At 49.5% G+C, this 18,460-nt stretch overlaps 1 protein-coding gene across 2 annotated transcripts in view; it reads left to right on the top strand.

The window, feature by feature from the left end:
• Positions 1–18,460, top strand: part of PPM1G (protein phosphatase, Mg2+/Mn2+ dependent 1G) — a 457,550-nt gene that overhangs the window by 358,358 nt on the left and 80,732 nt on the right. For both annotated transcript variants that reach the window (XM_069605461.1, XM_069605462.1), the window contains exons 7-8: positions 4,062–4,296; positions 10,499–10,628. In XM_069605461.1, coding sequence (XP_069461562.1) covers positions 4,062–4,296; positions 10,499–10,628 — 365 coding nt within the window. The remainder of the gene's footprint in view (positions 1–4,061; positions 4,297–10,498; positions 10,629–18,460) is intronic.

Raw genomic sequence — 18,460 nt, 5'->3', positions numbered from 1 at the left:
CGATCCTCTGTGTGCTTGCACCGATTTACACTGGCTTTTTGCTGTATGGTGGCAGAATCTCTTTAACTACTTGTGGATGCTGGTTTCAGCTCGTATGACAGCAATTGACAGTAGATCACAGGATCGTATCAAGGATCTGGACTGGAGCGCCACACAGGCGCCTCTACTCCATGAGCCCAGGCCATGCCACCCAAGAAAACCCACATTGTTCTGTTGGAAAGTAAAGATTCTATCCAGGTGGTGACTTTGAGCGAGAGTTAGGCTGCAGAGGAGAGGCCGTGGCATAGGTGTTTGTGGTCCATTAATCAAATGGTTGCAGAGAGGTCAAGTAACATGGCCAGATTCCCATTGTCAATGATTTCATCAATTTGGATTTTTAAATCCAGTAATGCGGGTTCGGTTCCATGACACGGTTGAAAGCCAGATTGGTCTAAGCCCAGTCGGTTATTGGTTTCAAAGTATTTTTGTATTTGCAGGTGAGAGCTCTATCCAGTTTTTCAAGTAAGAGGGGCACTGTTGTGATAGGGTAGCAGTTAGTGAAGATATTTGGATCTAGAGTCAACTTTAGGAGTTGAATGACCCATGCATCCTTTAGGTTGGAGGGGATCTTACCAGTGGAGAAGGAATTGTTAATGAGGATAAGCAAAGAATGGGGTGAATACCACGAGTCTAATGAAGGATGCTGGGTAAATGTCCCCATTGCATCTGGATGGCTTTAGGACTTTAATAATTTTTGTGATTTCTGCGATTTCTGCAGTGTAGATTTGGTTGAATTCCGATGGTTTCGAGGGATTGCGTGGATGGTGGCCTGGGGGGCTGTTGGTTTTTCTGTTAGTAATAGCTTGTCTATTTTGGTCTCGGTTTTAGATTGGAGTAGTGTGTGATTTTATCCAATGGTGCCTTTCGAAGCTTTATCTGGGGCTTAGAGTGTTTGCAGAATGGCAAAGAGCTCTCAAGTGCTGGGGGGGGGGGGGGGGGGGGCTTACCTACTAGCCCCTTTATCTACTCTCGTAAAATTTGTGTTACCCTCACTATGTTAAATGGCTGGTGGCATTGGTTTCATTTTTTCTACCATTGTGCGTTTCTATTGCATGCTGAAGCCTCAGCTGCAGTACTGCATGCATGGGTGACAATTTTGTAAGAATGGCCCCTGACTTCTTTCTTTGACATTGTCTGTTTGTGATGTCTTTCTTGGGTTTTACTGTGTGCTTTGAGACACATTCAAGCCCTTTGGAGCCAGAGGAGGGATGAAGCCCGCCAAATGCAAGACCGTGTCTGAAAGGACAGGTGTGAGGGAGTGTCCCGAAACTCCCCTGTCCTTTGTCTCTAGGAAAGCCTGAATGCAACCAGTCATGATTGGCTGGCTGTTCTTTAGGGAGAGCCACCATGCTGTGATTGACAGCCTAAGCTGTGCATGAATGGAAGAAACCTGCTTAAAAGGGTTCTGTGTTAAAATCGCAGCATAAATGGCTGTGGCCACAAAATATTGTGGCAAAAATGCCATGGTTTTGACGCCGCAATCCATGTAAAGGATGCAGGGGGACACCCTTGGACCCATTATACCAATTAACGGGAGCGGGGGACACCCCTGGTCCCCTTAAATGGGGTACACCTTTAACATGTCAAACCACAGCATTTATGGCACTTTTTTTGGTACAGGGGACATTTTTGCTGCGATTTAGATCACTGCATACCCTTAAAAGGCAAGGGATTTGGGACTAGAGGCAGTCGACCACTGGGAGGAACACTCAAAGAAACCGTGAACAAAGCTTGCTGCATCCTCCTGGACCTTTGGATTGCCTGGTGAAGCCTTGCTACTGTGCTGAAACTCCTTTTTAATTTCGACCGAGAAGCTCCGGATGGAAGGACTTCTCCCCTTGGTTTAGTGGGACCAACTAACCCCGAGACGAACTCCACTGCACCATCTTCCCTGACTGGCTGTACTACTTTGTTGCTGTATGAACCTAATGCCAGAGGTTGAGTAATAAATATATAGTCGAGTGAAACGTCTGACGCATTAACGAATCTGGATAGAAGCTCCAGGAGTCTCCAAAGGACCCTCCAGAAGCAGGAAGACCAGATCCTGAGTCCCAAGTAGTGAAGAATGCCCAACCGGTAGCCGACATCAGCAAAAGTGCCGTCAAGTGCTGAAACTTTGAAGTGCTGGTGAACCAAATAAGCCTCTAGCTGCAGACTGCCTCCCAAGTACTGCTGCAGGATCCCTCAAGAAATTCTCTTGTCCCAAGACTGAGGCTCAGGAACACAGGGTCTGCACCGCTGTAGCAAGACACAATTCAGCTGGACCACTGCATCAAACCAGAGGTACTGTTTAGTTTTGGGATTCTTGCATCCTAGAGCTTTTAGCTGTGCTTTTCTCAGTTGGGAATTGCATTAGCTTACTTTGAGAGTGGAGTCCAACTCTCTTCATAGGCTTAACAGCTTCTGACCCTACAAGTGATTTTCTGTAAACTCTAAGTTTGTGCACAACTATTTCTGATCTAAGTTCCTCCGCTCCATATACTGTGTTCCAATTCACGTTGGCTGTCCTGTCTCCCTGAAGACTATTACAGTCAATTGACTTTGTTTGTCCTTTGTAAGTAGTAGCTTGTTGTGAACTGTTACTGCTGGGAAAGGCTTGTCTAGATTTCATTGGAAGATTTAGTTGTACTCACATTTACTGAGAGCCTGTTTAACCTTTCCTTAAACCTTTCCCTTTTGCATCCTCAGAATCTGCCATTACTATTTTTGTGATTGAAGTCGCCTCTGGGTGTAGGAATTGTGTAAGAAGCATAGCCAAAGATTCTCACTAACTTGTTGGGATTCTGAAATATAATTGTAATTTATATTTACTGTTACGCAAATTGCATTTTAAAGGATAATTTAAAAATGTATGTTAATTAAATAACTGACACCTTGAGTGCAAGTTACTTGTTTACTTGTATTAACGGATTTCAATTGTACAGCTCATTTACCCTTCTTAAGATAGGCCAGGCTGCTCAGTCAAACTACCACCTTGTGTTGTACAGACCTATACCACAAAGTGGTTTACCGAATTCCAAGCACATAAGTATTGTGTAGTGTCACATAGTTAAGAATTGATGCAGTCACACTAATAGGCAAGCGATCTAGTATTGATAAGTGCTCCTCTAAGGTGTGTTGTGGGTAGGTCTGTCTGTGTCCTTGTTGGCTGAATTGGGCTTGCCCCGTGCGTGGGGGGGTGGTCTAAGGCAGAAGCAATTGTCAGTTTACTGGATGCCTTGATGATTGGTGTGGTGGTGGGTTCGGGCAAGTATCGGCTGCAGATACTCTAGGGCAAGTGGTGAGGAGAGGGGGAGCGATCATTGTGGGGGTGACCAGCTCAGGAGTACGTAACACTCGTGATGGCTGCAGTTTGCTACAAATTACATGCTGTATCGCTCAATATGGGAAATGGGCTCCAAGATGCATGTGGAATCACTGATAATGGGGATAGTAGGCTCTGAGATGAAACCAAAAGTAATCTACAGCTGCCTGTAACCTGTTCCACATGTTTGTAGGGGGCTTGGCTCTGGGACTAAAATGGGGTTTGTCAAAAGCACTCTGTTCCTAGAAGCCAGGTCGGCTACAATAGGAAAGCACATCAAAAAGTGTTGCATTGACAAGGTGATTTCAGTAGAATAGAAGTCCTGCTAGCAATAAAAATAAGGAAAAAGAGCCAATGAAACCAACTGGAGGAAAAAGCCAACAGTTAAGAGGTTTTGTAAAATGGCACCACAGGGAAACTATTCGGGAGAATTGTGTGAAGCATATACACACTTTACATCTATCCTATTTCTGATCCTGCAATGCTGACACCTAGTACAGAACTATGTAAATTACATTTGTCTAACCAGCCCCTTGATGGCAGACCAAGCAGGGTGTTTGAATATGAAAGTTTCAAGCTGCAAAAAATGTGGTTTGGTTTCCCTATGGAGTATCTGAAGATCACAATTCCCACAGACCTTTACTGCTAGTCATTTGATGCATTAATGCTTTTCATTTTTGTCTGCCTGCTTGTTTTAGTATTTTGCTTAATATTTCAGCCTGGCTCAGACAGTGGGACAACAGCTGTGGTGGCTCTAATCCGTGGTAAACAACTTATAGTGGCAAATGCTGGTGACTCACGATGTGTTGTGTCTGAAGGAGGGAAGGCTGTTGACATGTCATATGACCACAAACCGGAGGATGAATTGGAGCTGGCCAGGATAAAGAACGCTGGTGGCAAGGTTACCATGGACGGGAGAGTGAATGGAGGGCTCAATCTCTCTAGAGCCATTGGTAGGTTAACTTTCTGACATCTAAGATGTTTTAACAGCTACTCTAATTGCACAGTGCCTTGTTAAATGGTGCCCATTTTTCTTTTTTGTTTAATCTGCTTTATGCACTTGACTATTAGCTATTTGTTAATTAACTGGTATTTGTTTTCTTAAGTTTTACCAAGTTTTGCTTCTGGCAAGGAAGGGGGACTGAATTGGTAGCTCACTGGAATATTCTGTTCCCATCTTTACACTATGATGGGAAGATGCCCAAAGCGCTTAAAGGCATTCAAGGTGATAATGGCAGTTGGAAGTGGGGTGTGGGTGGGTAAGGTGGAATTATAATTTGGACAGGGAGAAGAGTTTAGGTCTTGTGGGAGCCAGCAGACTAGACATTTGGGAGAAACGAGCAGTGATTCTGACCCTGCCCAATTCCTGACAAGCTCCATGCCCTGGACCCAACGGGCAAGTACTCCAAGGCCACTGATCACAGCCTTAGTATCTTGTCATCTGTCTGTTAACCAATTTACAAAGGAGGCTGGAATTGGGTGCCTGAGATCCGGAAAGTTCAAGCAGCCCTTCCTCTGAACCAAATGTACTTGCTTCCGATAACTATAAGCAGGTAGCTCATGGCAATCCCTTGAGTTTAGACTGACTCTTCACTCATCTGCAAACTCGTAGTTGCATGGTTTGTTTCTCATGGGGATTAAATGCATCTATTTGAGAACGAGCAAGGGAGATTGACAGATGTTATTTGTGAGCTAGAGAAATGCAGCCTGTCTGCAAATGGCCAGGTTGTAAGGCCTACTCTGCATTTTCTTGATTGACTGCTCTTGATCGCCTACCATCTTATATTACAAACTGAGTAACCAATGTATTGCATCTAGTCTAATTTTGAGAGATACCAATTTCTGATGTTTGTCAATCTGCTTGGAATCACATGCTGTGCATAGTCCAATATCCAGTGGTAACCGCAGAGTATTGCATCTTGTCTTTCGAGAATCGAAAGGGGACGTCGACATGGGGGTGCCTGCAACAGTATCCCTACGTGACGTGTAGTGTACCCAAGATCCCTCACGTGTCCAGGTCCCTCAGATTGTCCCCCCGATAACTAGTCGCCCTTATGCGGAGTTCGTAAAGAACATTACTATTTTCCTTCGACCTTTGGGAAGTTTATTCTATAAAGATATTCAAATAGCCCCTCCCGTCCCCTGTCTCGACGGCTGTTTACAGTTTCCGCGAAGACCTGCAAGATTTGACGGAAGGTGACCTGTCGGCGTTGCCGACCACGTGGCCGGGCCTCCGCCAGCCTATACAGTGGGGAGAGTGGGGTCGGGTGGACATTTCTTTAAACTGACAATGCCTTTCCCTTCTCTTTCCCAGTTGGTCTTAGTCACTTTGTGTAACCTCAGCTATTGAGAGGACTCCCTTTAGATTTTACCTTATTTGTAAGAGCAAATTCCCATGGAAGGACAAGCACAGACGGGGTAACCGGTGCTTGCCGCTCTATCATAAAGGGAAGGGTGTGCGGCCTGTAAGCTCCTCTGCCCCAAGACCTTGAAGGAGCGTAGAGTAAAACGGTGGGCAGCCTACGGTATGTCCAAGGCTGGGACTTCTCCCACTGCTGCTACCGCTGAATGTGATGGCGAGTGTGACTATCAAGCCTCCGAACCGGAGGTTGTTGACCTTTCAACGGAATGCTCGCGTTCTGCATCATCCGTCCCCGGCCCCGATGAGCACTGCGCAAGCTGTTATGGGGACGTCGCACCCCGGCGACAAAGACAGGCACGTGCATGACACTAAGCACACAACACCTAGCCTTACTTCGACTACGTGGAAAAAGACTTCAGCTCCAACGGGTGCATCGGTAACTCCGGTGATCCCTGCCGATCGCCGGGATCGGTAGCCCTCCCGGCAGCCGCATGCACGCCTAGCAACTGGGCAGTCAAAGACAAAGGGCGCTACCCCAAAAACAAATACTTCTGCCGACACGCATCACAAGAAAGTGTACGGCGACGACAAAGGACACACGACAAGGCCTTACCACCGCCGAAAATTACAGCACTGCTGGAAAAGGTGGCCAATGGGGGCAAGGCCCAGGTTGCGCCAAAACAAACTCCCGTACAATCGTCAGTTGTACCTATGTGCCTCCCGACTAGTGAGATGTCGAGGGCAGCCTGGCAAGAATTGTAGCCGCCGATGCCCAAAAACGGCAGGCTAAGGACTCTCAAAGTCTCTGTGACCCAAAGATCCGTCAAGATCTAAGGATAGCGTTCAGAACTCAAGAGAGGGACACAAGGCTACCCCACCTTCATCGGTCCTGACCAAGAGCTTCTCTGAAGGAGAGGAAGGACTTTCTTCGATGTTGAGGCACAGATCTGTTTTTCAACGGAAGAGCATGCTAGAGACACTTTTTCGACAGACTATCAGACACCTTTCCACCCTTAGACCATTCTAGGTCAACAGTCTGGACTAGGGAAAAGTTTGAGGCTTGCATGGAAAGGCTGGACAAGTTTAACATGCAGAAAGAAGGCCAAGGGACGAAAGTCCTGCTAACCCTATATCTAAATTCCCAGGGATTTTTGATCCCTCTTTAGAGGAGGACATATATAATTATGACCTTACCGAAGAAGACAATATACCAGTCAAGGTACTGAAGAATCCTTTCTGTAACGAGGAGGAAGATGAACCATTGGATATGAGCCCATGGAAGATGAACCTATTGAAGGCTGGGGGAGGACCCAGATGTGGGTGACCCTCCACCATGGCAGTCTCCAGAGCCACAAGACCCAGATCCAGATATTCTGGTTTTGGACTCACCTCAGAACACCCCTATAAGAAATCCCTCTCCTATTGATGATCAACTAACAATTTAATGTTACGTAAAGCTGCTGATCATTTTAAGATTGCCACTTCAGAGGCAACACCTGAAGCGGACCTTGTTGAGGATATGCTCAAGCAGAAGCCACCAACCAGCCAAGCAATTCCCTTCAATTTGATTAAAAAAAGCCTGGCTCTTTGTCTACACCTGCTCTTAAGAGGTGTAAATTCAGGAATTGAAAAGCTGTTCCGCCCTTCCCCATCAGACCATCTAAATAGTAGGTCATTCCACCCCAGATTCTTTGGTGTTACTACCACAAGAAAGAGAGCAGGGGGTTCCTTTATCAACAGGCGAGGCCACCAGCACCCCCCACCCCCCCCAACAGAGGGGGGGAAAATTCTTTATGCACTGGGTAAAAGTTACCACCTCGGCAGCATACTCTACGTGTATCGCCAATAACACTATATTGGCTAGTCAAGCAGATGCGCAATGGGCTGCTATACAGGAAGGCCTACAAGAGGCTCCAGAACCTCAACGGACCCGCCTACTTAACAGTCTCTGAAGGTAGGCAAGTTAACCAGAGCATTTTAAAGAACACTTTGGACTCTGTCGAGACAGCCAGCAGAGTACTCGCTCAGGGCATTCTCCTCAAAAGACATGCTTTGCTTTGCAGTTCAGGGTTTAAACTTGAAACGCAAGTGTCTCTTTATAAACAAACCTGTGGAGGAATCCAACTTGTTTGGAAAGGCGGTCGATGAGGCCTTAGACTGCGAAAAAAGAACATGAAACCCTAAAGATTTTGGACCAAATTACTCGGACCGTTCACAAGGCGAGGATTTGGAAAAAGGTTTTTTCGTGGCCAATGATCCACCTATCGGTATCCTTCAGGAAACAGCTGGACCACTCCACAAGGGACCAATACTTACAATACCCTGTACCCCCAAATGGGACAGCGGCGTGGTTGGGGAAGAGGCAGGAACCCAACCCCCAGAGGTTCTTCTGTTTCAGGCTCCAAGTGACTCAAAGATTCGGGTCCCCTCCCATGCCTCTCCGGTCGGGGGCCAACTGGCATCATTCCTAAAAGCATGAGGGAATAACCACGGAACAATGGGTACTATGTAGAGTTCAACCAATCCCCAAAATACTGACCACGTCAATGAAGACTAACACCAGAACATCTGCGCATACTACTTCAAGAAGTTGAGATACTGGAACAGAAAGCCATAGAGGTCGTACCTCTTACAGGTAAAGGTCATTTATTCAGTGTACTTCCTTGTACCCAAAAAGGATCCAACCATGCCTCCTGTTCTAGATCTGCGCCCAGCGAACAAGTTTGTAAAACAGCACATTTTGCATGGTCACCCTGCAGGAAGTAATTCTGCTGCTCTCACAGGGGATTACATGGCAACTCTGGATATGAAAGATGCATACTCCTATTTCGATGTTGCCAGTGCACAGAAAGTACCTCAGTTTGATACAAAAGAAAAACGCTCTCAGTTCAAGGTACAACCCTTCTCCATAGCCTCTGCACCAAGGGTATATACAAAGTTACTAGCAGTAGCGGCAGCACACCTGCGCAGGCAATCCATCCCAGTATATCCTTGCCTCGACGACTGGCTCATAACAGGGGACTCTTACAAGACGTCTGTCAAATACCCAGAAGATAATAGACCTTTTATTCACCCTGGGATTCTCGATCAACAAGAAGAAATCCAGCTTAGACCCCAGTCAAGTCAATTACTAGGGGCTCTAATTTGAACAAAGGACGGTCTCGTCTTCCCCTTCAACGAGAGGGTTCAAAACATGTTATTTCAGATCCCTCACTGTGTAACCAGTCGAGATGTAACAGTACGCAAAGCTATTCGTCTCCTAAGAATGATGGCATCATGTATCTACTAAGTTTCCCACGCACACCTGCGCCCAATGCAAGAGTGGCTAAGCAAATAGTGGTGTCAGGCCAACGGACAGTCGGACGCTTTAGTAGTGGTCTCGCCAGCCCTAGTTCTCTCGCTGCAGTGGTGGTCGAGAGAACACCTCTTCAAAGGGAAATCCTTCACCACACCCGCAGTGGAAGCCACTCTAACTACGGAAGCCTCCCTTACAGGGTGGGGAGCCCACCTGCTCCAGCAGACGGCAAGCAGAGTTTGGTTGCCAGTCATGGCGTCCAACCACAAAAATCTGCTGGAACTGCTGGCAGTGTTCAAAGCACTAAGTGTTTGAGACACAACTATAGGGAAAAACTATCCTCAGACCACATGGCACCACGGCCATGTACTATCTGAACAAACGGAGGCACTCCTTCCCCCGGCTGTCCAAACTGTCTCAGAACTTTTGCAAGTGGGCTCTCCCGTCTAGGGGAAAGAACCCTGCACACACTGGATGTACGGAGAGCTGTCATGATATATATATATATATATATATATATATACGGAAAGAACATGCCCACTAAGGATGACTAATCGATTTTTGGCATCTGTGGCCACAGGAAAAGGAGATGCAGTCTCCAAATCCACTATTTCTAGATGGATTGTCAATTGCATTACTGTTACTATCTTGCTAAGAGAGAACTGCCCTTCAAGCCTTGAGCACATTCCACTCGAGGCACTGGGGCATTGATAGCATTCATTACAAAGCAGCAACCTGGAATTCTGTACACACCTTTACAAAACACTATTGCCTAGACACTCCTAGGTCTGATTCTCTGGTGGGACAGGAAGTACTAAGACATCTTTTCACTACTGTTCCTTCTCACAACCCATCTCCAACTCTGGGTACTGCTCGCTAGTCTATGCACAGCATGTGATTCTAAGCAGATTAATAAACATCAGAAGACATGCATTACTTACCGAAAAATCATTTCTGATGGTTGTATCTGCTTAGATTCACATGCGCCCGCCCTTCCTCCCTGCTCGGATGGAAGGAACATGGAGTCTTATTACTTTCTTACCTGTGCTCCCTCACGTTTGTCATGAGGCTCCCTCATGGCAGAAAAAATGCAAACAATGGGACCTCAACGTGAGGGATTATGGGTACACTACACGTCACTATAGGGATAGTATTACAGACACCCCTACTTTGACGTCCCCTTTTCGACTTTCGAAAAACAAGATGCAATACTCCGCCGTGACCGCTGGATGTCGGACTATGCGCAGCATGTGAATCTAAACAGATATAACCATCGGAAATGCTTTTACGGTAAGAAATGCATGTCAGTGTTCCATCATTGACCGTTGATGCCCTTTCTCTTGTAATACTCTGTACAACCTTGTTGGCTATCCAGAGGTCGTAATTCAATTTCCCTATGTCTCATGAGACCAGGTTAAATGTATCGATGGCATACTTGGTTTTTTGGATTGATTGTGAAAGATTACATATTTGTAAAATGTTCTTTACTTGTTCTCAGGTGACCACTTTTACAAGCGGAATAAGAACCTGCCTCCTGAGGAGCAGATGATCTCTGCACTGCCTGACATTAAGGTCTTGACGCTCAACGAGGAGCACAACTTCATGGTCATTGCCTGTGATGGAATTTGGTTAGTACTCTAGCATTAATTAGAATACTAATGGATAAGTGTTTTGCTTTGACTGAATACATTTTCTCAGTTTGGCAAAACTTTGATTGCAATGAAGGTCACGCAGTAAGTGTGTGGAGTTAGTTATGGCCGGTGTAGAGAGCTTCATTCTGTATAGCTTAAGATTTCTAGGTGGATTTTTATGCAGCTTGTGGCCTATGATTGTAGCTGTATGTTAATGTACTTTATTGCTGTAGAGGGGTCGTGTTAGAAAAGACTTTCCCTGTAGCTTAACTTTAGCTTCATTCTGAGACCCTCTATCTTGTCAGGCCCCTTCTCCCCTCCCAACCCCTCCAACTATTGTTTTGCAAGTGAGCCACTTCTCTCCCTTCTCGCCCACTTGTCACTGCAGCTCACCTTTGGGCAGGTACTAGTTGGTACAAAGGACTGCAATCCATGGGGACCCATTTCCATTTCTCTAAAGAGCATTCCCCGCTCTTCATGCTGTGTGTTCTTGGTAGGCCGGTGGCAGTACATATTTTTATATATTTTACGGGTATACTACTGTGCTGCTGTTTTTTACAGCAAGGTTGCTTTTTTAGTTTGTCTTTTAGGTGGCACTAAAGCGGCACCTATAAGTGTTGAGATGGATTACTAGAATCTGTCCAGATTTTGAACAGGGGAACTCTGAGCAGTTGGCCAAACACAATCAAGGTAAGCGTAGAAAGTGGTAAAGGCTTAGTCTTTGGAGAATGTGAGCGGGGTCAGAGGTCCACAACGAGTTCAAACAGTGAGGCACACTTTAATTTAGACAGACCAGTACAAAAATACTCTATTATAGACCCAAAACGCACTAGGAATATGATTCGGGTAGGTAGTAATATCACACAATACCCCATCAAACGTGTATATATAGTCACTTTTAGGTTTGTTGGAATGCATACAGTAACTTAGTCAACACAGAAGGTAAGTAGTGATGCAGTAGAATGACCACTTCACAATTATGCTCGACATTTAGAAGCCAAAACCCTATTATGTATGGGGACTTGTGCCCAAAAATCACAAAGCTTTTTAGGGGAGAGGTGAAAATGTTACCGAAGTTTTCCAGCATGGGGTCAGGCATGGATTCACATGCTCAAGAATATTCCCCGTCAGGCTGGGAATCCTCGGTAAAGAAAAATCAGTATCAGTTTCGTTTCTGATCGGTCTTTCGTAGTAGTAACCAATCACTGATCTCTGCGTCATACTGACCACAGCCAATGACTGCCATCTCCCTAAGCCCAGCCTCTGGCAGCCATCTTCAGATTTTTACCGCACGTTCAAGTGTTGGGATCCTCGTGCTATTGCTCTCGAGCTTTAGTGCATTTTCGCGCTTTTTCATAGGAAAATTCTCTTTCGGTCAAAAGAGCCTCAAGCTCCACCGTTATCCGGTCAACAGGGACCCGTGTCGGATTCTTCTACGCCCCTCAAGGGTGAAGATTTCGTCGAGCCACGCTTTTGGAGGCCTCCAGAAGTTTCTCAGGCCCATCTCAGACATGGCCCAGGAGAAGGGATGCTCGACGCCCGGAAAGCTGTTCAGGGTCTGCCCTGGATGCCAGCTTCAGAATGTCTTCAAGGAGGACGAACACTCCCTTTGCCTCTACTGCCTGCATGAGGACAAGACGCACGTGGAGAAGGACTGTGCGTTTTGCGGCAACATGTCGGAGCGGACCATGAAGGACCACCATCTGCGTCTCGCCAACTGGCTGGAAGGGAAGAGCCCGTCAGGTGAGAAAAAGAAGTCCGAGCGGTCTTCTAAGACCTTTGAGGGCGCCCCGGCGACGGGGGCCCAGCAGAAGGCCAAGCACCGCGAGTGCCGAACGGTCAGGCTCTTCGGTTGCCAGGCAGGGCGCAACCTCCCCGGCGCCATCAACCACGAGCCAACGCTCTTCCTCGGCGAAGAGGAAGTCCGAGCACCCGGCGAAGCTTCTGGAGAGGCCCCGGTCGAGCTCGAAGGCCCCATCGGAGGGGGAGCGAGGTGTTGACCCTCCCCGCAAGGAGAAGGCGGTGAGCGCACTTAAGGTGGTGAAAGCCTTGATCCACCCTGCCAAGGCCTCTATCGAGACAGACGCGGCGGGCCTGGCTCAGCCTGTGGAGGCTACACCAGTGGAGGCGACCTCGGGGCCCAGAGTCTCCCTGCCACCGCGGAGGGAGTCCTCTTTCAAGCCCATCGACAGGACCCCCGTGAAACCTCCAACGGAGAAGAAAAAGGGGGGGCAGGAGGCCATCGTGGATTCGGCCTCAACCTCTGAAGAGGAGCTGATCGCAGTCTTAAGCCACGGCATTGGCGTGGAAGAAGACCAGCCCGTCGGGAGGGACCCCGACGAAGGAGACGACGAGAACGTAGAGGGTGCCGACGAGGTTCCTGACCGCCCGTCGGAATCCCCTCAACCAGTTCCGCAAGACAACTCGGCGGCCATTTTGTTGGCTATACAGTCCTTATGCTCGGAGATAAGGACGAGATTGCCGTTACCACCAACGGAGGAACCGCTCCCGATGGGGGACCCGGAGCCAGGCCCTTCTGGGAGCCCTCCTCCTAAGAGAAGGATTCATCCTCCACCTCCTTTTCAACCATCGCGCCCTGCTCAGCCCTCCTCCACGACCCGTGGGGATGATACGGGGACGGACACAGCCGCGACAGGTACAGACGACGAAGTTTACGACAAGGATCTTTCGTCGTCACCTCCTCCCCGGGCTTCTCCGCCCGACGAGATTGGATCGTTTCATGCCATGATCGCCAGGGCATCCGAGCTTTTCCAGCTCTGCCCGGAAGAGAAGAAGGAAGGTTTCCTTTATCAACGGCGCGAGACCAAGAGGAAGACGGTCCTCGCTGTACCTCTATTGGACGATATCTGGGATGAGGGTCTCGCCCTCAAGAACCCATCCACAACGCCTGCGAGAAGGGATCGGTACTAGAAGTACCGGGTCCTGGACGCAGCCCCCTTGTGCCTTCGGGCACAGCTGACCCCGGACTCGGTCATCTCCGCGGCGGCCAGGAAGAAAGCGGGGGAGAGGGGGGGCTTCGGCCTCTACGTCATGGTCACCCTCCAGCACGTCCTGGGTCAGCTGGAGGAGGGCGATTTCCTGTCGTTGGATTTGGAGGATGCTTACTTCCATATCCCCATCCTAAAGGGACACAGTTTCTCAGATTCGTGGTCCAAGGGCGTCACTACCAGTTCAGAGCCCTTCCCTTCGGATTGAGGTCGGCACCCAGGGTGTTCACCAAGTGCCTCGCACCGGTGGCGGCGCGGCTGCGCCTGGAGGGGATCCACGTCTACCCCTACCTGGACGACTGGCTCATCCGAGCAAAGACAACGGAGCTCGCCGCGGAGCACACGGCGAGGACCGTCCAACTACTCACGGACCTGGGATTCTCCATAAACTACGCCAAGTCCCACCTGATTCCCGCGCAAGACGCACTGTTTCTGGGAGCGAAACTCGACACAGAGGCGCTTCTGGCCTCTCCGGAGGAAAGGACAAGGGCCATCTTGGGCAAGGTGCAGCGGATGCTGGTTGCGGACGCGGCCAGGGTGAGGTCCATCAAATCCCTCCTCGGAATATCTTCTTGCATTTATCTCATCCGCCTGTGCAGGCTTCGGATGCGCCCGTTACAGGAGTTCCTGGACGCTCGCTGGATCCAGACGACGGGCAGCTTCGAGGACAGGATCACACTTGATGAGAGCTTCCGACGAGCGATCCGGTGGTGGGGCACCCGCGCGCATCTGACGGCGGGCATGGACTTCCAGACCCCGGGCCACCAGAAGACAGTGACCACGGATGCCTCCCTGGAAGGGTGGGTAGCGCACACCAAAAATCTGCACGCGAGAGGCCTTTGGCTTCTGAAGGCGAAGTCCCCCCATATCAATGTCCTGGAGCTCCGTGCAGTGTTTTGGGCCCTCGGGTCCTTTCTTCCGTCCATCAAGGGCAAGGTGGTGAGGATCTTCGCCGACACAAACACCATGTTCTACATCAGGAAGCAGGGCAGTACCAGATCCCCCAGCCCTGTCCAAGGAGGCGCAGGATCTGTGACATTGGGCCGTCGCCCAAGGGATGTTTCTGGTGCCGTTTCATCTGGCAGGAATAAAAAAACACCATCGCCGACTCGCTCAGCAGAGAGCTGCGCTCGTGCCCCGAGTGGGAACTACGACAGGATCTAGTAGACCGCCTCTTCGGACGGTGGGGCACACCCCAGATCGATATGTTCGCGACGGCGATGAACTCCAAGTGCCGGAGGTTCGCTAGCAGGTTTTCCTAGCCCAGGAGCATGGGCGATGCTTTCTCGTTCCCCTGGGAGGGCCTGTTTCTATACGCGTTCCCTCCATTGCCGTTGCTGATCCAGCTCAAGAGGTCACGGTGCAGGATGATCCTCGTCGCACCTGCGTGGCCGAGGCAGATATGGTTCCCGGACCTTCTGGATTTGTCATCGTCCCCGTCAATCAAGCTGCCAGTGGACGTGGATCTTCTCTCCAGGGAAAGAGGCGCCATCCTCCATCACGACCCGAAGTCGCTGAACTTGCAGGCCTGGCTCCTGCAGCGTTAGAGTTTGGAGGTTACGACATACCAGCCGACTGCAGAGAGGTTCTTGCAAAGGCCAGGGCATCCTCAACTCTTAAATGCTACGGACACAAATGGAAGAGGTTCTCTGTCTGGTGCCACACACAGATTAACCCCCTACGGATTACGGCTCCTCAGGTACTGCCGTACCTACTGATGCTGGACAAGGCTGGACTGGCACACGCTTCCATCAAGATTAATCTTGCTGCGATCTCCCGATACACCAGAACCACGGGACGGACGTCTTTGTGGTCTCATCTCAACATCCGGTGAAAGAATTCATGAAGGGACTGTTCAGATCGTTCCCGGCGTGGGAGCTCAACGTGGTGCTGACCAAGCTCATGGGACCCACGTTCGAGCCTCTGCACTCAGCTCCATTGAAGTTCTTGTCGTGGAAAACAGCGTTTCTTGTGGCCATCACCTCCGCACGACGCGTGGCAGAGATCCAGGCCCTTTCCTGCAAGCCCCCGTACTTGACTTTTCACGACACGAGGGTAGTGCTCAGGACGCACCCCTCCTTCATGCCCAAGTTGCCGTCGGACTTCCACCTCAACGAACCCTTAGTGTTGCCTGTTTTCTTCCAGTCGCCTTCGTCGCCGGCTGAAAGGACTTTGCACTCGCTGGATGTGGCTAGAGCGCTGAATTGCTACGTGGACCGCACGAAGAGTTTTCGGAAGACGTCACAACTTTTTGTGAACTTTGGACCTGTCAATCAGGGGAAGGCTCTCTCAAAGGCTTCCATTTCCAGATGGCTCTCCGGCTATATCATGTACTGTCATCGGTTGGCAAACCGACCGCTGCCTGGCCGTCCGAGAGCCCATTCCACCAGAGCGATCACGGCGTTCCTATTTGGTGTGCCCCTGCTGGACATCTACAGGGCTGCTACGTGGAGGTCGACGCACACCTTCACGAAATTCTACTGCGTCGACCGGGATTCCAAGCAGGAGTCCAGGGTTGGCCAAGCAGTGCTGCGCAACCTGTTCGCCTAAGGTGAGCCTGGTGAGAAGGTAAGAGATGCTTAATGTTGAGTTGTATTGCTTAATGTTGAGCCTGTTGACACCTCCCATGGTTGTGCATGTGTGTACTGCTATGTATTATTTTTTCTGATGTTTGTTAATCTGCTTAGAATCACATGCTGTGCATAGGTCCGACATCCAGTGGTCACTGCGGAGTATTGCATTTTGTTTTTCGTAGTCGAAAAGGGGACGTCGACAAGGCGTGTCTGTAACACTATCCCTATAGTGACGTGCGTTGTACCCACAATCCCTCACGCGTCGAGGTCCCTCAGATTGTTTTTTTCCGCCCAGTTTCTGGTCGCCTTTCGCGGAGCTCCTAGAGAGACATTGCTATACTTACCACGGACCTCGGTCCTTTTGTCATAACTTAATATACTGATAACGATCCCTCCCCCTCGACGTTAGCTGTGAAGCTGTTTCTCCGCCGAACTGATTTTCGACAGAGGAAGAGCGGAGGAGATCCTTCGGCGCTGCCGAACACGTGGCCTGGCCTCGACGGCCAACTTACAGTAGGGAGAGTGGGGGTTAGAACTTTGTCTCTTCTCTTTGAGAATGTCTTTCTTTCTCCCTTTTCTTTCCCTTGGGGTTGTTATCGCCAGCTATTATTGCCTCAGCTATGGAGAGGACACCATTTAAGTTTTGCCCACGCTGCAGGGGCAAATATACTTGGAAAGATGAGCACAAGCTCTGTAATCGTTGCTTACCCCTCGATCACATAGAGAACAGCTGCGCAGCCTGCAAGCTCTTAAAACCCAGGACTCTTAAAAAAAGTAGGGTTAAGAGGTGGGCGGACTACGCGATGTCGAAGTCAGTTTCCTCACCCGCTGCCGCTGTTACTGAAAGTGACGAGGAGTGCGATAACTCGACGTCCGTTACGGAAGTCATGAACCCCCAGAAGGAGCGCTCCCGCTCCTCGTTGTCCGTCCCCGGCCCCGACGGGCTCGGCTCACGCCCTGCTTATGGGGATGAACACCCCGGCGACAAGGACGCACACAAACCCCATAAGGCTAAACACACTACCCACGGCTCTTCGTCGAGCGAAGGATCCATCAGCGCCGAAGGGGACGCAGGGCACTCCGGCGTCTACCGCAGACCGTAAAGGTCACAAGCCCCACCCGCAAACGCAGCCGCGACCAGCGTTTGGGCTTCCATCTAACACAGGCGCTACCCCAAAAACATCCGACGCAACGCTCCATAGAGCGACCGTCGAGGTACAACGCGCAACGCACACAACGTCGACACCAGAGCCCTCGACGGACAAAATCGTGGCCGAGAGCCTAGCGAGAATTGTCGCCGAAGACAAACGTACGCGGACGACGAAACAAACGTCGAATACCGCGTCGAAAAAACACAAAAGTAGCCAGGAACTGCCCCTTTCTCCAAAGGATGCTTCCGAACTACCTGAAGTCTTTTCAGAAGGAGACGGGAACCTCTCATCGACGTTGTGGGAGCGTTCGAAACGATTCGAAGACGAAAACACTAATTTCCCCCCTCTAGACTATTCAGGGGTACCCCATGAGACCCTTGAAAGACTCCATTCTTGCATGGAGAAAATGGAAAGGTTTCTAGGAAACCAAGACCCACCCACTCACAAAAGACAAAGAGAATGGCCATAGGATGACCGTAGAGTCAAGATTCCTAGGCTGGTTGACCTCACTGAGGAGGAGCAATACCTCCAAGAAGATGAGTGTTTGGGTGGAGAAGAAGAGGTAGAACTTGAGGAAGAGGGGTTCGAAGAAGATCCTTACACCACTGCTACAGGGTTTGAAGAGGATACAGCTACCTCGCAGCCCTGGCTTTCACCGTCAGTGCAGCCTTGGCAATCCCCATCAGTACATTCAGACCCTGATGCCTTTCTCCCTTCTCCTCTCAAGGATTCACATGGGAACTCCTCTCCCATAGATGACCAACCTTCCCTCAATGCACTATTGCGCAAGGCAGCAGCGCATTTTGAGATTGATACAGGGGAAACTCTTCCAGACATTGACTTTGTAGAAAAAGTCATCAAAGAAAAAGCCCCTGTTAGCCAATCTATTCCACTCCTGGCTTCTATTAAAAGAAGAATTTCTCCTTCCCTTACTAACCCAGCTTTAGTAAGAGGGGTCAACCCTAGAATAGAAAAGCTCTTCAGCCCTTCATCCTCTGACCCTTTATACATCAGAGGACACTCTATTCCGGACTCCCTTGTGGTTACCAACACAAGAAAAAGAGCAGGGGTGCCACTATCCACTAGTGAAGCACCTC

The sequence above is a fragment of the Ambystoma mexicanum genome, chromosome 4p (genome assembly GCF_040938575.1).
Source record: "Ambystoma mexicanum isolate Mex_15411 chromosome 4p, UKY_AmexF1_1, whole genome shotgun sequence".
Taxonomy (NCBI): Eukaryota; Metazoa; Chordata; class Amphibia; order Caudata; family Ambystomatidae; genus Ambystoma; species Ambystoma mexicanum.
The sequence above is the reverse complement of the archived record's forward strand: the minus strand, read 5'-3'. Positions and strand labels throughout refer to the sequence as shown.